We start from the raw sequence: 21614 nt of genomic DNA, 5'->3' as shown, positions 1-21614 counted from the left end.
ACAAAGTGTTTTTAATGTAAGATGAAGTTCTTCTTGTAGAAGTAGCAAGTAAAATGACAAGTACTTTGATAACTTATATATGGTACATACAATGCAATCGACAACTGGTTTTAAAGAGAACACCAGTTTTGCAAACTTTGAGTAAACCACATAATATTGGAGGATATACATAGAAGGTCTAAGTTTTTTGTTTATTTTTTAATTCTTCATCTCAACCAGAAACATTATCAATGAGAAAATTAAGCCTATTGATCTGACTACCAGTAAGATCTGATTTTAATAATTTCAAAGAACATAAGTCTTATATCAAATATCATGAGCCTGAACAGTATGAACATGCCATCTCCACAAAGCATAGAGTTCAATGGAATAAGACAAGAATCCTTCATAAATGCAGATTTCTAATGGAATGTCTTTATAAAGAAACTTCTGAAAATGTTGTTCCATTGTCCTAATGGTCTCCTTTATGAAAGACAGTATGTTTTCAATCTGTAAATCTTTAGTAAGTTTCAATTATATATAATTATTATTTCAGTTAAGAAAATACTGACTGTTATCTTACATTAGCTACTAAAGTGTGTTGTTGTTGTTTTTTTATTTTAGAAATTTCTGTTATTGTTCCCATTTTTATAATGAAGATGCCGTGAAACAGGCATATAGTGCCTATATGTCAATGTTTATAGGCATATTATAGTGAATGGAAAAGAATCTATTGGTTTCAGGATATATAAGTAACTAATAATTAAGAGAAATTCTATATCTGAGTCATCCATCTATTTAAATTATTAAATGTGTATGAATTATGCCACATTAATCAGATGAACCATATACAATTTAATGGCACATTTAAAGAGGAAATCTGATTATATCTTTATCAGATATCATCGAAACAGGCATAAATACAAACAGAATCACTATAGACAAACGTCCAATGATTAAAAATCTTGGAAAAAAACATCAGTTATAGAAAATAAGTAGTCACAGCTGTTCATAACATGTACCACACAACCTAGATAATGCGATTATGAAGATAGAGAAAACTACTGACCGCAATAATTGCCTCTGTTTTTTTTTTTTTTTTTTTTTTTTTTTTTTTTTTTTTTGAGTTTATAAATAATATAGGATGATCATGATTGGGCAATAATCATAAAATCAAAATATCATTAGGCATTCATACACAGGCATGGAAACCAACTAATTTTAATGTCTTCTACTTCTTATAATGGATTTTAATTCAAGTGGCCTATTCCGGTCTCGTACCATTGCTTTCTTGGTCTTCCAATTCTTTTTCCATTTATTTTATATCCATATAGCATTATTGGCAGTCTGCTATTGTCCATTCAATTTAGATGTTCTAACCATTTTTGTTTATACTTATTTATATATACTTATATTCAAGGATTGATGATTCAGTAAAAACTTGTGCAATACGTAAAGCATTATGAAACCAACAAGTAGAGGAGCCATGCATCAGGACCATCAAATCAGCATACACCAATGCCACAGCAGCAATTCATTTCAATGGAAACATCTCTACTGTGGAAATACAGAGGTATAAGACAGGGTGACGCAATATCTCCAAAATTACTCACAGCTTGCCTAGAAGAAATATTCAAACTTCTTGATTAGGAAAAGAAAGGTCTGAAGATAAATGGAAACTATTTAAGCCATTTATGCTTTGCAGGTGATATACTTATCTTTATTTCAACTGCGCATGAATTACACACTCATATCCATGAAGTCTCCAAATTGCTAGCAAAACAGCTGGCCTAAAGATAAACCTAATGAAAGGTATGTTCAATAGCTATGTCCAACCAGAAATAATAAAAATCAATCATCATCATCATCAAATTCCTGCCATGTACCCTCAAGGGGTGTACAGGATATGACAGTACTACATGAAAAAATTACATCATTACTAACTTCCTATCTACAATTTTCCTCCAAATCAGTCTGTTACTTGTCAAGACTCCAACATTATCAGATCTTATATTTCTATCGTCTAAGGCACTTTGTACCATATCAATCCACCTGTATCTTGGTCTTCCTCTGGGTCGTTTTCCTGCCAACCTGGCAGAGAACACTTGTTTTGCTAATCTTTCCTCTCCCATTCTGTTTAAGTGACCATACCATCTGAGATTAGCTCTGCTAACGCATTCCTGGATGCTGACAATGTCAAGTTCTTTCCTAATATCCTCATTTTTAATATGATATTGCCATTGATGCCATCTGTTCACGCCTCTAATCTTTCTCAGGACTCTCATATCTGTGATCTCTAGTCTTTGGTCAAGTGTTTTACTTCTGACCCAGCTCTCAGATCCATAAGTTAAAATTGGTTTGAACACAGTCTTGTATACAGCTAATTTAGTGTTCCTACTAATTTCTTTCTTATTCCATATGAATTTATTCAATTGACTTCCCACCATACCAGCTTTGCTGATTCTGTTGTCTATTTCTATATTTAGTTTATCATCTTAAGTAAAAATTGTGCCTAAGTAGCTGAAATGTTTTACTTGTTCCACAGGTTGTCCATTCACAACACAGTTGACGTTTTTCAATGATTCTGCCTATTTTCATTGTCTTTGTCTTTTTATTGCTGACCTTCATACCATATCTATTACAACAGCTATTCAATTTAGTCAGAGAATCTTGCAGACTTGTAGCGGATTTATTTAGAAGTATAACATCATCCGCATAAAGCAAAGACCTGACATTAACATCTCCAATTTTGATATCAGGTTTAATACCACATTCCTTCATAATGTGATCCATATAGATAATGAATAACAGAGGGAATAATGTACATCCTTGTCTCACACCAGATTTAACATTAAACAATCTTCCTGTACTTCCTTCAATTCTAACTGCTGACTCACAACTCAAATAAAGACTAAGTATTGCTTGATATAATGCCCCATTGACACCATATAACTGCAGCGTATTGAATAGCTTCTCTCTTGGCACCTTGTCATATGCCTTTTCCAAATCGACAAAACTTAAATACAGATCTTTGTTATATTCCCATGCTTTCTCGACTATTTGTCGTAAAGTGAAGATCTGATCCTGACAGCCTCTATTTGGCCTGAATCCAGCTTGTTCTTCACCAAGCTTTTCTTCCACAATTCTTCTCAACCGTTTCTCAAGTATACTTGCATATATCTCTCCAGGAACACTCAGTAATGAAATGCCTCTGTAATTCTCACATGCAGTTTTATTTCCCTTTTTATATATGGGTACTATGAGAGCTCTACTCCAATCATCGGGAATTCGTCCCTCTGTCCAGGCTTTCTGAACTATGCAGTGCAGCCACTCTAAAACTCTCTTATACCACCATACTTCAGCATTTCTGGTCGAATATCATCTACTCCTGCTGCCTTTTCACATTTCAAGCCTTTGATGGCTTTTTCTACTTCAAGTATGGATATGTATTCCTGATTGCATGCCTGGTAAGTGTTTTTTACCACTGTGCTGTCATCACTGCTTGTTTTATTTAGCAGTTTTTCAAAGTAATTACTCCATACTTCAAGGATATCTTTTTTCTCCCGTTTTCATGTCACCTTTATCATCTCTAATTCCTTTTACAGCAGCACCCTTTCCTCCATTCTTAAGCTTCTTCAACAACCTTCAGAATATTTTGCCACCTTCTTGATATTTATTTTCTATATTCTTGCCAAAGTCCTCCCATGACTTTTGTTTAGCTAGTTTTACACAGTGTTTAGCATTCTTGCATTTGTCTCTATATTCTCTAAGAGCACAAGCTGACTTATTTGACAGGAACTTTTGGTATGCTTTCTTCTTTTCCTTCACTGCCTCTTTAACTTCCTGTGTCCACCAGGGAGTTCTGATTTTTTTATCCTTGCACACAACCTCACCACATGCCTCTCTGGCAGAATCAATCAATGTTTCCTTCAGAGTTTGCCACTGAATCTCCAAGGTTTGATTTCTGTTCTCAAACTCTTTCATTTCCTTTTCAATAATATTTCTGTATTTTAGTCTACAGTTCACATCTGAGAGCTCCTCAACTTTTATTCGCTTTAAAACTTTCTTACATGTTATTCTTTTCAATATGAAATTCAATTTTATTCTGCTCAAGACTAAATAGTGATCACTTCCAATTTCAAATCCTCTGTACATTCTGGTGTCCTGCACCAGGGAGAAAACATCACTATCAACAATAACATAGTCAATGACACTTTTCTTATTCCTCGCCTCTTCTCTCCATGTGAATTTGTGCACATTTTTATGTTGGAACATGGTGTTAGTAATAACCAGTCCATGTCCTGAGCAGAAATCCAACAGATATTTGCCATTATTATTAGCTTTGCTCTTTTCTCCAAATTTTCCCAAAATATTATTGTATGTCTCACAATCATTTCCTACGCTACTATTTAGATCCCCAACAAGGACCAACTTTTCCTTTTTCATTGTGTCAGTTGCTTTTTCTAAAGCCTCAAAAAATTCCTCCACTTCTACCTTAGTAGAACCTTCTGTGGGACAATAGGCACAAATAAGTCTCATTGTCCAGTTCCCCATTCTCATATTTGCCCACATTACTCTACTTGAGACTGACTGCCATTCAAGAAGATTAGCCTCGTATTTTGTGTTGAATACTATGGCTACTCCTTCTTTTCCTTGATTGTCATTGCCTGAATATAACAATAAAAATCAATGATGTTCAAATTAAAAAAAGTAGATCATTACACATACTTAGGGAAACATATATCAATGGAACAAAATATCATGGATGAAATTAAAAGATGCACGATGCTTAGGTGGAAAGCATTTTGAAAATTACATTCAATATTCAAAAGCCAACTACCATTATGCCTGAAGAGAAAAGTTGATTTATTGGTGTTTTGGATTCAATTTAATGGACTTAAGTGTTTAATTTTGGTATATTATTGGAGCTTTATTAGTGTGGTTAGTGTACTAAAGTGTTTTATAACATAATCTATGTCGGGAAGTCGCCGCTAGATGAATTCGTAACGTGTAGTGTTCGTGCAAGCTCCAGATAAGATAAGTATCATTTTCAGTTATCGATACAAATTACTTAATATTGTGTAGTTTTGTTTTGTTTGCCTTGCGTATTTTAGTGCGACTATTTTTGGTGTGTTATAACGTATAATTTGACAAAACACGTTACAGATAAGTATGGCACCTGTGCGAAGGAAAATGGCGGCCAGTAATGAAGGCTCGCCATCCTTATCAAAGAACGGTAGCATAAAAGAAATGAGTCAGTGTACTAGCTGTGAAATGTACGCTTTGCGGAGTGCGGTCAGAGTGTGGTTAGATGATAATAAAGGATTGAATGTGTTTAGAAAATGTAGGGAGAATGCGGAATTGAAGTGTATTTCGGATCGTGAGTGTGATATTTTTGTCAACCTTCAGAATGAAGGAAATAGGGATATGACAAGAAACGGCAAGGTTGTACATGAAAATTGTGAGAGTGTGAATGTAGAAAGTGTGAATGATAGTATAAATGGTTTCTCAGAGAACAAAAAAGATGAGATAGATGCATTGAGTGAGATCGCGTTGTTGAAAAGTGCGATAGAAAGAGCAAAACAGCAGCTAGAGTGCATGAACAAAAGTAGACTGAATGAACCAACCAATAATAAAAGGTATGACAGGAAAAATAGACGTATGAATGTGAACATGAACAAAATGAAGGATAGAGTGCTGTATGGAGACTCGTTAGTACGAGGTGTGTTAGTAGAGGATTTGACAAAATCGTACCAACCTGGTGCGACCATAAAGGACGTAACTGCGTCTATTAGAGAGCAAAAGGAAAGGGTGAAAGAAATGATTGTTGTGGCAGGTACGAATGATTTGAAAGGAGATAAAATGGAAATGATAGAAGACCTGAATGAATTGTTTGAGGTAGCAAAAGAAAAGAGAGAGAGAGTTAGAATGATTAGTCTTTTGCCACGGTATGACAGTGAAATGTTTAAAAGGAGGGCTATAATTGCAAATGACTTTATGCGTGGGTTATGTATGACGAGTGGTGTGGAATTTGTGGATGTGTGGAGTGAGTTTGATGGGCGAAAGGATCTATATAAGATGGATGGCTTACATTTGAATGGTTACGGTGTAAGAAGACTTGAGAAAGTGTTGCTGAATGTAGTGGATGTGCAAATTCAGGGAAACTAGATTTGTTAGGGGGGGGGAGTAGAGATACAGTCCTTATAGAGGCAGTTGAATGTAAGAATGAATATAATATGCCAGAGCAAATAAGGACAACAAATCTGAGTGGGATAGTTAATATAAGGCATCAAAGTAGGGTTGGGGCTAATGGGGGTCTTAAATTCATGTACACTAATACTAGGAGTATTAGGAACAAGAAGGAAGAGTTTTTGGCCATGGTTGGCACTTCCAGACCACAGGTTATAGGTATTAGTGAAACATGGCTGACTGTAGATGATATAACTAGTGGGATTGAATGTGATGGGTATAGTGTGTTCAGGAATGACAGAGAGAATAAAATGGGGGGAGGAGTATTGTTGATGATAGCTGATGAACTCCAGCCAAGGAGAATAGAAGTTGAATTGCAGGATAGAGAAAAGAGCACATTTGAGGCCATTTGGTGTGAGATTGTGGCTAGCAGAACTAAATATACAATTGGGTGCTGCTATAGACCAGGTGATGGAAAAGATGGTGGTGACAGTATGCACAAGCAAATAGAAGAAATGGGTGGAAGGAGGGTGATTATTATGGGAGATTTCAACTATGGTCGCATTGATTGGAGTGAGGAGAGGACACACAGGAGGAAGGAACTGGATTTTATGCGGTTATTAAGGGATAACTATCTGCGACAGCATGTAATGGAAAATACTAGGGGTCAGAGAGTGCTTGACCTAGTAATTACATCTGAGGATTTGGCTGTAACAAATATGACCACATTGCCACCAATCGGTGAGAGTGATCATAGGGTCTTAACTTGGGAGGTGGCTAAAGGTGTAGAATTTTCAATTAAGACAGGGTACATGTGGAATTATCGGGCTGGAAAGTATGACAAGCTTAGGAGTTTGATTGGTTCAGTGCCATGGCATGTACAACTGCAAGGACTAGAAGTTGATAGTGCATGGGAGGTAGTTAAGAAGTGCTTGCATGAAGCAATGGCTGACTGTATACCTAGAGTCCGAATAATAAATCAAGTAGGGGTTAAATGGATGAATAACACCATTAAGCTTGAGTTGCAAAAAAAGAAACAACTATGGAGGGAATTTAAGGAGAAGGGTGACCGGCAGGCACATGAACGGTATAAAGCGCAGGCCAGAAGGGTGACGAGTGTGGTAAGAAAAGCAAAAAAGGATTACGAAAGAACATTGGCCATGCAGGTTAAAGAGAATCCTAAACAGTTTTTTAGATATGTAGCAAGTAAAAGGAAAAATGTACATGGCAGATTGATTTTAAAGAATGCCGATGGTAGGGAGGTAACTGAATCAGTTGAGATAGTTGAGTTACTGAGTGAGCACTTTGCAAAAGTATATCATCCAGGTGGTGACATTGCAGAAACGAATAAACCAGTAGATTATATGGGAATTGTGGTTAATGAAGTGGAGGTGAGTAGTCTATTGCATAACCTCAATGTCAATACATCTGTGGGATTGGATGGTATACCAGCTTGTGTTGTACGAGAAGCAGCTAAAGAATTGTCAGTACCCTTGACCGTTTTGTTTAATTTGAGTCTCAGGTCTGGGTTAGTCCCGAGCAGGTGGAAAGAGGGGAAAATAGTTCCACTGCATAAAGGTGGTTCCAGGACTGCTGTTGTGAATTACCGACCGATTAGCATATCAGGAATCATTGTCAAGGTCTTAGAGAAAATAGTCAAGAGGAAAATACAAGATTGGATAGAAGAAAATGGGATACTGTATCGGGGACAGCATGGTTTTGTGAAGGGTAGGTCATGCCTCAGTAACTTGCTCACGTATTATAACACAGTGACGGCTGAACTGGATAAGGGTAATGGGTTTACGGTGATTCTATTGGACCTTGCCAAGGCCTTTGACAGGATTCCACATGGAATTCTAATCAGTAAATTGCAGCATATGGGAATGGACATAGGGTTGGTGAGATGGATAGGAGGGTGGTTGACGGAGAGATATCAGAGAGTGGTTTACTCGGGAGTAGAGTCCACAAGACGGCCTGTGACTAGTGGTGTGCCACAAGGATCTGTTCTTGGACCAATGCTGTTTAATTTGTTCATAAATGATATAGGAAATGATCTGAGAGGAACAGTTCATTTGTTTGCGGATGATGCGAAGTTGGGTAGGGCAATAGTGAATGCAGATGACGTCAAAATTTTGCAGGATGATTTGGATAGATTGGAGGTCTGGGCTAAGGAGAATGGATGTCAGTTTAATGTGGCAAAATGTAAGGTTATGCATTTTGGGGTGAAAAGATTGGCGGCAGTTTACTTCATTGGTGGAACCGTGCTCCAGGAAATTGATGAGGCACGAGATTTAGGAGTGTTGGTAGATAAGGAATTGAAATTTAGGGGACACATTGCAAAAGTGACCAAAACAGCTCATCAAATCACTTGGTTGCTGAAGAATACGTTGACAAGCAGAGACAAGCAGGTTATTGTTCCTCTGTATCGAGCCTTGATAAGACCCCATCTAGACTACTGTGCTCAGATTTGGTCACCTAGGTTTCTTCTTGATGGGGAGGAGGTGGAGAGGATCCAGAGGCGAGTGACCAAGATGATAGCAGGTCTGCGGAATGAACCGTATGAGAACAGGTTGAGGATTTGTGGGTTGCAAAAATTGGTTGATAGGCGGAGGAGGGGAGATATGATTGAGACATTCAAATTACTGAAGGGTTTCTATAAAATTAATTCAGAAGATATTTTTGAGAACAGGGCTGGTTGTGGGAGGACTAGGGGACATCCATGGAAACTGGGCAAAAGTGTGGTTAGTAAAGGTGTTAGAGCTGGGTTCTTTACTTTTAGAGTAGTGAATGAGTGGAATGCGCTCCCTGAGTCTGTGGTGGATGCTGTGACAGTGAATGAGTTTAAGGCGAGGTATGATAGATACTGTATGAATGTCAAATAGTTGTGATGAATATGATTTGGGGCCTCCCTCGATGAGTCTATTGACTCCCTGGAGTTGCCCGTAATAATAGTAATAGTAATAATAGTAATATTGACATATGGCTGTGAAACATGGACACTAAAGGCAAAGGAAATTCAAAAATTAAGAACACAATTTAGTATGGAAAGAAGTACGCTTGGCCTCACAAAACTGGATCACAAAAGGAATATATGGATAAGAAATCAAACCAAAGTCTCTGACATCATAAGAAGAGTGAAACATCTGAAGTGGTGATGGGCTGGGCATATTGCTCAAAGACAAGATCAATGACAGAGAAAAAGAAGTACTGGATTGGATTCCACAAGAGAAAAAAAAACGATTACAATGCCAACCTAAATCATGGCAGATTGATGATATCATCACAGTTGTAGGAGACGTAGGAAAGGAGAGCCATGAACAGACAGTTTTGGAGTAGTCTTGGAAAGGCCTTCATCCAGCAGTTTATTGACAATGGCTGCTGCTGATGATGATGATGATTCAGGGATTGTAAAATTGCTTTATGGTCCCACTTGGTATATCCAGCTGTTTTTCTGAGAAATTTAATTTCTGCTGTTCAAATCTGTTTTTCATTCTCCTTTTTTATGGCCCATGTTTCACTACCATATAATAAAGTTAATTTAGATAGAATGATAGTCTGATTCTGGTGTGTTTTTGTACCAAGGATGGCTTAAATATATTACTTATTATGCTGTTTACTTTAAAAAATTTGATATTTTAATGTCTATACCTTTTTCATCTTCATATGATTAAGTCACATTCCAGGCATTTGAAAGTATTTACTTGTTCTAATATTTTATTATCATTATTTTATTTCTCATTGGGTTTTCTCCTTTGAAAGTCATTATTTTTGTCTTTACTTTTGATATTCTCACTGAAATTTCATTTAATGATTTTACTGATCTCTGTAGATTATCTTCTGATATAGCTAATACAATTTGATCATCTGCAAATAATAGTTTATCTATCTTTATTTGTATACCAAATGGGTTATGCTGTTTCCAGATTGTTATAATATATATATATATGGTGGTGCATGATTGAAATGGATTGCTATTGGATGTTGTGAGTGCAAGCAGTGTGAATGAATTCAAGAATAAGTATGATAGCTGCTGCATGTAGTATGTGGCCTCCCTGAATGAGTCCCTGACTCCTGGAGATCTCTCTTAATAATAATATATATGTATGTATATATTATAAAAGCAGAATATATCAGAGTACATCCTTGCCATACTCCTCTTGATATGGCTTTCCATTCTGATATTTGTTCTAACTTGACTGCTATTTCCTGTGTATATTTCTTATAAGAGCTAGTTTGGTATATTTAGATCGGTTAATATTTTAAATAACTTATCTATTAATTTTAAAAGGTTTTTTTTTTTCCTTTGAAAGTCGTTTCTTTTTGAAATTCTCTTTGTTTTTCAATTAATATTTTAGAGCGAAAATTGAGTCTATGCAAGAGCAGCCTTTTTTGGAATCCATTCTATTCTTCTAGTAGTTTGCCTCTACAATACTGTTTAGTTTCTCTTTTAATATTCCTGCATATTATGTTTTGTACCCTGCATTTAGCAGACTAATTTCCCTATAGTTATTGTCATCTTTATTTCCTTTTTTATAAATTGGGATAATTAGTGCTCTTTTTGTGATGTGCACTTATATTTAGAATATAAATGCACATTACAAAAATGTTATAAGAAGCATGGCTTCAATGGTTGTACTAAATGAAATTAAGTTATCAGACATAATTAGTAGGTAAAGTAACAAAGCTATATTTAATTTCAATATTCAGAGCAATATTTTTTCGATAGGCTGGAAAGTAAACTCTACTTGACAAAAATTATATTCTTATTTTCATCCTTATTTTACTCAGGTATAAGCAAACAAGTCTGCACATGAAATAAATTCACGTCCATGCTACCTATATGTGCGAGTTTGTGTGAAGTACCCATAAGGTGAGTGAATGCGAGAATGACTAAGTGCAGAATCAATTCTCTCAAGCAAAAATAGTGAATAGGGTAGTCAATTCAGGAAGTAAAGGTGACAGGGTCCTAAAGGGATGCTTCAGTTTCTATATACTAATGCCATAAGTATCAAGAACAAATGAGAGGAATTCTTTCATTGGTTAGCATAACCTCACCAAAAGTTATAAGCATTGGTGAGACTTGGCTTACAACAGATGATGTAGTGAGAGGGATGGAATGCAAAGGGTTTAGTATTTTCCAGGAAGATAGAGAAGACAGGATGGGGAAGGGGTACTGCTGATGATAGCAGATGAATTGCAGCAAAAAAAGAATAGGAGATAGGCAGAAGTTTGCCTGTTCATTTGAAGTAAGACAAGTAAGACCAGTAAGACAAGTTCAAGGTCAGTAAGACAAAATATACTGTTGGTTGTTGCTATAGACCAAGGAGTTCCACGGATGATCCGGAAGACATGCATCACAAATTAGTACATTGAGTAGAGGTAAAGTGATTATTATTGGGGACTTCAACTATGGATATATAAACTGGAAGGAAGTAAGATCACATCACAGGAAGAAAATGGAATTTATACACCTACTGAGAGTTAATCGAAGCAGAATGTGATGGAGGGGACTTGGGGGAGTGAGAGTATTGGACCTGATCATGGGATCAGAAGAGCTATCCATAACAAGGTAGCCACATTGCCTCCGAAGGCAAAAGCGATCATGCAGTATTAACTTGGGAGATAAAACATGAGGAATATTCTGTCGATAAGGTGTGTTGTATATGTGGAACTACAATGCAGATGATTATGACAAGCTTAGGAGGAAGCTTAAATCTGTGCTATGGCATAAAATACTGCAGGGTAAGGATGTTAATAGTACATGAGAGATAGTTAAGGGTCATCTAGAGAAAGCAATATTCAATTGTATACCCAATATAAGGAGAGTTAATCAGGTAGGAGTTAAATAGATGAGGAATATAATTAAGCAAGAGCTGCAAAAAAAGAAAATGCTATGGAAAGTATATAAAGAGAAAGGTGACCGGCAAACTCATGAACATACAGGCAAGAAAGGTGACCAGCATAGCATCATCATCATCATCAAATTCCTGCCATGTACCCTCAAGGGGTGTACAGGATATGATAGTACTACATGAAAAAATTACATCATTATTAATTTCCTATCTACAATTTTCCTCCAAATCAGTCTGTTACTTGTAAAGACTCCAACATTATCAGATCTTATATTTCTATCATCTAAAGCACTTTGTACAGTATCAATCCACCTATATCTTGGTCTTCCTCTAGGTCGTTTTGCTGCCAACCTGGCAGAGAACATTTGTTTTGCTAATCTTTCCTCTCCCATTCTGTTTAAGTGACCATACCACCTGAGATTAGTTCTGCTAATACATTCCTGGATGCTGACAATGTCAAGTTCTTTCCTAATATCCTCGTTTTTAATATGATATTGCCATTGATGCCATCTGTTCACGCCTATAATCTTTCTCAGGACTCTCATATCTGTGGTCTCTAGTTTTTGGTCAAGTGTTTTACTTCTGACCCAGCTCTCAGATCCATAAGTTAAAACTGGTTTGAACACTGTCTTGTATACAGCTAATTTAGTGTTCCGACTAATTTCTCTCTTATTCCATATAAATTTATTCAATTGACTTCCCACCATACCAGCTTTGCTTATTCTGTTATCTATTTCTATATTTAATTTACCATCTTCAGTAAAAATCGTGCCTAAATAGCTGAAATATTTTACTTGTTCCACAGGTTCTCCATTCACAACACAGTTGACATTTTCAATGATTCTGCCTATTTTCATTGTCTTTGTCTTTTTATTGCTGACCTTCATACCATATCTATTACAACAGCAATTCAATTTAGTCAGAGAATCTTGCAGACTTGTAGCAGATTTATTTAGAAGTATAACATCATCTGCATAAAGCAAAGGGCTGACATTAACATCTCCAATTTTGATATCATGTTTAATACCACTTTCCTTCATAATGTGATCCATATAGATAATGAATAACAGAGGGGATAATGTACATCCTTGTCTCACACCAGATTTAACATTAAACCATCTTCCTGTACTTCCTTCAATTCTAACTGCTGACTTACAACTCAAATAAAGACTAAGTATTGCTTGATATAATGCCCCATTGACACCATATAACTGCAGCGTATTGAATAGCTTCTCTCTTGGCACCTTGTCAAACCTTTTCCAGATCGACAAAACTTAAATACAGATCTTTGTTATATTCCCATGCTTTCTCGACTATTTGTCGTAAAATGAAGATCTGATCCTGACAGCCTCTATGTGGCCTGAATCCAGCTTGTTCTTCACCAAGCTTTTCTTCCACAATTCTTCTCAACCGTTTCTCAAGTATACTTGCATAGATCTTGCCAGGAACACTCAGTAGGGAAATACCTCTGTAATTCTCACATTCAGTTTTATTTCCCTTATTATATATGGTTACCATGAGGGCTCTACTCCAGTCATCGGGAATTCATCCCTCTGTCCAGGCTTTCTGAACTATGCAGTGCAGCCACTGTAAGACTCTTATACCACCATACTTCAGCATTTCTGGTCGAATATCATCTACTCCTGCTGCCTTTCCACATTTCAAGCCTTTGATGGCTTTTTCTACTTCTAGTATGGATATGTATTTCTGACTGCATGCCTGGTCAGTGTTTTTTACCACTGTGCTGTCATCACTGCTTGTTTCATTTAGCAGTTTTTCAAAGTAATTTCTCCACACTTCAAGGATATCTTTTTCTCCCATTTTCATGTCAACTTTATCATCTCTAATTCCTTTTACAGCACTCTTTCCTCCATTCTTAAGCTTCTTCAACAACCTCCAGAATATTTTGCCACCTTCTTGATATTTATTTTCTATATTCTTGCCAAAGTCCTCCCATGACTTTTGTTTAAGTGGTTTAACACAGTGTTTAGCATTCTTGCATTTGTCTCTATATTCTCTAAGAGCACAAGCTGACTTATTTGACAGGAACTTTTGGTATGCTTTCTTCTTTTCCTTCACTGCCTCTTTAACTTCCTGTGTCCACCAGGAAGTTCTGATTTTTTTATCCTTACAGATAACCTCACCACATGCCTCTCTGGCAGAATCAATGTTTTCTTCAGAGTTTGCCACTGAATCTCCAAGGTTTGATTCCTGTTCTCAAACTCTTTCATTTTTTCTTCAATAATCTTTGTGTATTTTAGCCTACAGTTCACATCTGAGAGCTGCTCAACTTTTATTCGCTTTAAAACTTTCTTACATGTTCTTCTTTCCAATATGAAATTCAATTTTATCCTACTCAAGACTAAATAGTGATTACTTCCAATTTCAAATCCTCTGTACACTCTGGTGTTCTGCACCAGGGAGAAAACATCACTATCAACAATAACATAGTCAATGAGACTTTTCTTATTTCTAGCCTCTTCTCTCCATGTGAATTTGTGCACATTTTTATGTTGGAACATGGTGTTAGTAATAACCAGTCCATGTCCTGAGCAGAAATCCAACATATATTTGCCATTATTATTAGCTTTGCTCTTTTCTCCAAATTTTTCCAAAGTATTTTTGAATGTCTTACAATCATTTCCTACTCTGCTATTTAGATCCCCAACAAGGACCAACTTTTCATTTTTCATTGTGTCAGTTGCTTTTTCTAAAGGCTCAAAAAATTCCTCCACTTCTACCTTAGTAGAACCTTCTGTGGGACCATAGGCACAAATAAGTCTCATTGTCCAGTTTCCCATTCTCATATTTGCCCACATTACTCTACTTGAGACTGACTGCCATTCAAGAAGATTAGCCTCGTATTTTGTGTTGAATACTATGGCTACTCCTTTTCCTTGATTGTCATTGCCTGAATATAACATTTTGTATTTATTGCTCAGAATGATCTCACCAGTTTTGGTCTTTTTTGTTTCAGTCACCCCTATTATGTCGATCTGGTACTTATCTAATTCCTCAGCTAGCTCCATTTCTTTGCCATTCAGGCTTCTTACGTTGATAGTACCGATCTTTAACTCTGGTGATGTTGAGTTGGGGTTTATTTTCAGATTTGTTCCAGTAGCTGACTTTTCGCTGTTCACCTTGGTTCCCTGGCGAAAACAACGGGGGCCTTGTTTAACTGGGTGACGCCCCAGCCGGCATGAAATTTTGTCATGTTGTACCATCATTCTATATTTTGGTTTAACCAATAAGAATACAATTTGGTCGGCTAAATCCCAAATTGCCAGCCCATCTTCGTCCGTTCAGTATCCAAGTAGATACCCAACAGGGTGCACCACGAGAAGGTGAAGATTGGACATTAGGTCAGAAGCCCTGGTCGGTTCTCCGCATTCCTTTAAAGGCTATGTGGAGGTCTCCTCTCAGTTATACAGCTTTGACCCTTAAGCACCCCTGCATAGCTAGGAAGCAAGGCACCAGCATAGCAGGGAAGTCAAAATCAGATTATGTGAAGAATCTAACCACACCCATGAGAGACCAAACAGCTAAGACTGTGGCTAATAAGCTATTCGAACTAATCTTTTCCAGATATGGAACACCCCAAACACTCCTGTCAGACCAAGGATCTAATTTCAATGCAGAAGTTATATTGCAACTTTGTGAACTATTGGGAATTAAGAAGCTATTCACCACTCCTTATCATCCTCAAAGAAATAGGATGTGTGAGAGAATGAATAAGACGCTTAAGCACACTCTTTCCAAGCTAGCGCATAGTAGAGTGTCAGACTGGGACAACCATTTAGCACACACTCTGTTTACATGTAGAACTGCTCTCCATGCTGCTACCAGAGAAGCTCCTGCTGTCTTACACTATGGGTTTGAGCCTTTATTCCCAAGCGACTTCAAAAGTTCCCATGTCAATACAGGTTTCCCTGATATAGACGACTATTTAAATAATCTTATCAGGGAAAACAGAGTGGCTTATGATATGGTGGCTGAGTCCAGCAATTATGCTCACAACATGCAAGATCGCATGTAAACAGATTAAGAAAATATAAGGATCTGAATCCTGGGAATCTAGTTCTCCTGGAACATGTCTCCACCAAGAAGAAGGGAGGAAAGTTTGGAAGGAGTGCTGAGGGACCATTTGAGATTCTGGAAAAGTTGTCGCCTGTGACCAAGATCAAAGAAAGGATACGCCAGGGAAAAACCTTTATAGTGCACTCAGACCGATTGAAGCTTTATAAATGTAGATTAGAGAGACTGGTATGCTTGGGAGATTCTCTTGAAAGTGTGTGGGGAAGAAGGGGGAAAACACCAGCTGTGAGCAACTACCATAGAGATGATGGCAAGGGGGAATTCTCAGAGAAACGAAGGAGAGGAGGAAACACCCAGGAGAAAGAAGAACATCCCACCTCAGACAATTCATATTCCAACTACAGCAAACGTAGGAGATGCTCTGATATGAGCAAAGGGGTTGAGCACTCACAAGGCGATCAAATAGGAAATAAGAAATTGATCAACGAGGAAAATGAGAGGTTTGCTCAACCTAGATACGAGTTGAGACCCAGGCGAGATAGGAAGGTTCTTCCCAGAGAATTGAAGGATGCTTAACAAAAAAAAAGAAAAAAAAATTTTTTTTTTTTTGCAAGGAGGTTAATCTTAAAGAACAGAAGGAGGAAGGCTATAAAAGAATTTTACAGAAGTAAAATTTTTTCTTAGATGGGGGGACCTATGTTGTGTCCTGAATAATCAAAAATTGAGAATTAAAATTTAATTTATTCAGGAACAACTACCTTTAATTGTAGGTAGACAAATGTTGTATTTTGGCATGAAGATTGAAATGTCACATTATAACTTTAAGGCAATACTGAAGAAATGTTTAAGTTAAGAAATGCGAGACTTAACCAGTTTGGTACAGAGTCAAATAGAGGAATTTATATAAGATTATAATTTAATTAGAGTATCCCATTCTATGTATTGTATGAAAGCAAGTTGAGTGTAAGCTAAAGTCCAAGGGTCACACTTTAGCCGTCCAGTATAACGTATGGCCTAAGGGAAAGAGAAATTATAAGGAAAGCGAAATGAGAACGCATTCTCGGAAGAACGCCATGCGCACGTGGATGAGTGCTGTGCAGTAAAAAACGTAGCTAAGAGCGAGAATCTCCGAGAAAAAAGGGGAAGAATATAAGGGCCAAGCTCCCCTCCCCACACACACACATGGGGCTTTTTGGTTCCCGTTTCCTGCGCTCGTGGACGTTGGCTCGCGCTCTCCGCCAACATGAAGATTCCGGGTCGGCCGTAGAAGTCATGAGAGGCCTATCGATATTTGCAAGGCAAGGCTAGTTATCTCTTCATAACAGAGTAGTTAAGCTATATCGAGTGACCGGTAATCCAGACGTGTGCCTGCAGTACCAGAGAAAGTCCAGAGCAGCACATCGCCTTATCGACTCAGGGAACCAGGCCGTGCTGTTATCGTAAGTGATCCGGCAAATCGCAGAACAAAGGTGCCTTGATGTCCAGAGGCTGATGATAGAACAGAAAGTCATTCCATGGGATGGTAACGTAGAATGTTAAAGTATCTGATTTCCAATTAAAGATTTGAGTGAACTCTATAGGTTAATTGTGTATGGACATGCTGTAGAGAACTTTAGAGATTATCCCAATTTGGCAAATTGGGATAATCTCTAATGAATGTCTTCCTAGAAGGGATCTGTATGTGAGATAACTGAGATATATTGTGAGATATGAGTAGTGATCAGAGAGTGATTGAAGATAATGTTAAATTAAGCCAGAAGTTTGTATGTTTATAGAAAAACTCTGTGGATCTAGTTATTATGCATGTATTTCTTGTGTTAGTAATGATATCAGAATTTTACTAGGAAAGTGATTAAGTTAACCATGTACTTTAATTTTCTCATGTATATCTTTTAAACCTAAATAAATATGTTTTATAGCATTCGCCTGAATCTAGCCAGTCTTATGAATTCAAATAGCCACTCATAAAATTATTATCGAACCTAGAGGGAGGGATATATGAACATAGTTCATATATCCCTCCCTCTAGGAGGAGAGGTATGATAGATTGTGTGGATAGTTTGGGTCTCCAATGATGAGTCTTCAGATTCCATAGACACGTCCGTACAATAATAATAATATATAGAGAAGTTGAACTTACATCAAGTTGCCCTCTATCCCATAATGAACAACACCCTTCCTTCTCAGGCATGCACACTGCAATGCATTGCAGAGAGAGAGAATCACTACTCAAGTATTTTCAAACTGCAATGAGGTCTCATCAGTAAAATGTCAGATCTACAGAGATAGAGGGCAACCAACCTGATGCAAGGCCAAATGATCTATATACAAAGGCTCAGGTGAAGTTATTTAGTTATTTTTGTGGGCAAATTTTTGTTTGCTTACACTTGTGTAAAATAAAAATATAATTTCTTTTCAAGTATAATAAACTTTCCTGCCCAGCAAAAACACTTACTATGCTATCACTGGAACAAAGTTATAATAGCACTGTGATGTGTTACTATGTGGAAAATCTTCTGCCCCCGAGATAGCTGTCAGTATCTGCACAGTTTGTCTCACTACTGAGACAACAAGAAAGATCAAATCAAAACTAGTCCACTTAAAAATTATTCTCATCATGGTGGTATATATGCCTGAGAAGATAATGTGCTGTAAATTCTGCGATACAGAACAACCTCATGTCAGGTCATTAACTTACAGATAGCTTACTTTAAGGTATTTGACATAAACTTTTGTTTGCTTACACTTTGGTAAAATAAGGATCACAACAAGAATTCCTTCACAAAAAAATTATAATTTTAACATTATTAGATATTATTATGTAATTTTTTTTAAATTAAAGTTTCTTGATGAATAAATAAAGCTGAATGTTTGATTATGTTAAGTGTTCAACCATTCAAATTCAGAGATTTAATGAAAATGGTAATGTTCTCAAAAACAAAAAAAATTATCAGGGAGCAAAAGTTTAGGGAAAAAAAATACTTACTGGGATCTCTGATACAGGTGTTTTTGAAGTAAGCGCCTTGTTTTTTTCAGTTACTAGTTTTATTATCTCAATGCACATAAGCATCTAAACAAAGAAGTTAATTCATTACTTACCTTGATATATAATAGAATCTAAATCAAGATTTATATATATATATATATATACACACACACACACACTGGGGGGGGCTCTTCCCTCCTCCTGGCGGCTACGGCACCCCCCCCCCCCCGAGTTCTGGTCTGATAAGCCAGTAAGACAAAAACTTGATATAAAAACGTTTCAAATTTTGGCTTATCTTTTTATATGTATAGAGTAGACATATAAATCAAGAGTATTTTTTTAAATATCAAATGGTACAAATTTGTGCATTTGTTTAAAGAGAGCTGAGGCGTTTCTTCACTGCCCAAACTTGAATCGGAACAACTGCCTATCTTCATCTAAAATATGGGAGTCTTATTAGAATAACAAATCATTAAATACACACACACACATATATATATATTTGATAGTTATGATTAACCATGTTTCCTCAGTTATAACATTATGCTGTTGTACATATAACATCACGCAGCTCTTTCTATTTCAAGCAATCCATTGTTTACGTTCTACCTTGTAATCAACTGACTGCCACCGTAGATGTTCTGTAAGGTTCAGACTGAAATATCTGCCGTTCTAAACAAATAAATAGTATTACCAATGCCTTGTGTTTTTGTGTAAATAAGTAATAACACTACAGCACACAGTCCTTTGTGTTGGCAGGAAGTTATATATAGAGAAAGAGGAACTACTAATGTTTTTTTTGAACAACTAGAGATCATTACTTAGGAAAAATGGTGTGAGGAAGGCTGTTCAGAATAACAAAAATAAATAGATGAAATGAAAGAGGAAGATGAAAAGTTGGTTCAGTAAGTTGGAAGCTGAAATACATATGACAGTGAGAAACTATGTTTTTACATGATTAAACAGAGAAATGAAGTGGTCAAAGAACATTCTGATGGAACATCACTCTTGAAAATACCTATAGAAAAAGTATAAGGCAAAAAACACAACTTAGAAAGAATATGAGTGGCAGGGGAGAGAGAGAGAGAGACGGAGAGAAGGAATCATTTATTAAACAGACTGCTCTCTTTTGGATACACCAATTTTTTTTTATAGTGGGGGTGAATTTTGATGAACCACCACAAATGTGAGAACACTATTCTAAAAATAGATAGATCTGAGATTTATATAGTGTCAAAAACTGTATAGGTGAGAAGTAATATCGTGAACAGAAAAGGACATCAAGATTTTGGAAGGTCAAGGAGGCTAGAGACATGAAATGTTTGGATAGATAAGTTATCCCAAGAAAATAGATCTGGTCCAATATAAGGGAAGGAAGAAGTGAAGTGAATGAAATCGCTCTTACTAGAAATAAGGAAGTCATGTTTTGGGAATACTAAAAATTCACCAGATTGTCCTCATTCTCTGAAGAAATGGAAGGAAATTAGTGTTTAAAACACTAATTTCCAGATAAAGATTTGAGATTAGTGAGAGAAGATAATTAGTGCATAAGAAGAGTTAGTAAAAAAAAAAAAAAGTAGAACCCTGGGATGCTCTGGCAATGGAAAAATCATGTAGTGAAGAAAAAAAAAAAGAGTGGAAACTGTCTGAAGGCAAATGATAACTTGGTGTGGACCTTCATGCCAGATCTGATCAAATGAACTGATACATTCCTCTAAACCTTTCTACTGCTACATCTAAAGGTAGGCAAGGTTGGCTAAAGAGATCTACTGAGAAGTGAAGGTGGTGAAATCTATGTTTATGATCACTAATTAATTGGCAAGTTGGTGGACAGCAAAGAAATTGGCTTCACAATCTTCTGGGCCACAATTTCACAGATACTATTTGAATCAAGAGAATGGTTTATATCCAAACTATTAAGGATTCTTCTGATATCTTTCTAGAAAGAACATAAAAAGAATCACATGAGGAATAAGTACACTATTCTTAGTATTGCTTAGACTTGGATGAGATGATCTACTTTGGTTGAGAAAACAAAGATGCTTGACTTTGATGATATCACAATGGATAGATGCACCCAACAACTTTGGTGAGCAACCAGAAAACTTCAGTCATTTGTACAGAAGACAAGTTTTCTGCATTCAGCCCTTTACAGTACCATTATAGGCATCAATATAGTACCAAAAGATGCATGATAGTGACTGGGTGAAGCATTTCACACAGAAAAGGAAATATGAAGACTATTCCTTAGAAAAGGAAATGTGGTAACTCACACCATGGTTATGGTCTGAGTTACCAAAAAGGGAAATGACATATATATATATATATATATATATATATTTGAAAGGAGAGCTGGTTAAGAAAGTGTGGATTAGCCAGTATTCTAGTGGGTGGATAGCTTATGTTAGATCATGACTAACAGCAAACAGCTTTGGCATCTCATCCAGCTTGATCAAAAAATTAGAGAAGGAAAGCCAAATGAGTTGTGAAAACTGATTTCTCCAAAAGATGACGACCCACTATTTGGATATTAGACTACAGAAAATCAAGCTATAGAGACAAATAATCAAAGA

General features: G+C 36.6%; 1 protein-coding gene across 1 annotated transcript in view; it reads right to left on the bottom strand.

Moving 5' to 3' along the window:
* The window catches only part of LOC150107414 (centrosomal protein of 44 kDa-like), a 69346-nt gene that overhangs the window by 19750 nt on the left and 27982 nt on the right, over nt 1-21614 (bottom strand). The window contains exon 3 of the mRNA XM_090391281.1: nt 19042-19125. Coding sequence (XP_090247407.1) covers nt 19042-19125 — 84 coding nt within the window. The remainder of the gene's footprint in view (nt 1-19041; nt 19126-21614) is intronic.

Source organism: Typopeltis vanoorti, chromosome 4 (assembly GCF_054136105.1).
Source record: "Typopeltis vanoorti isolate ZY-2024b chromosome 4, IOZ_Tvanoo_1.0, whole genome shotgun sequence".
Lineage (NCBI taxonomy): Eukaryota > Metazoa > Arthropoda > Arachnida > Uropygi > Thelyphonidae > Typopeltis > Typopeltis vanoorti.
The sequence above is the reverse complement of the archived record's forward strand: the minus strand, read 5'-3'. Positions and strand labels throughout refer to the sequence as shown.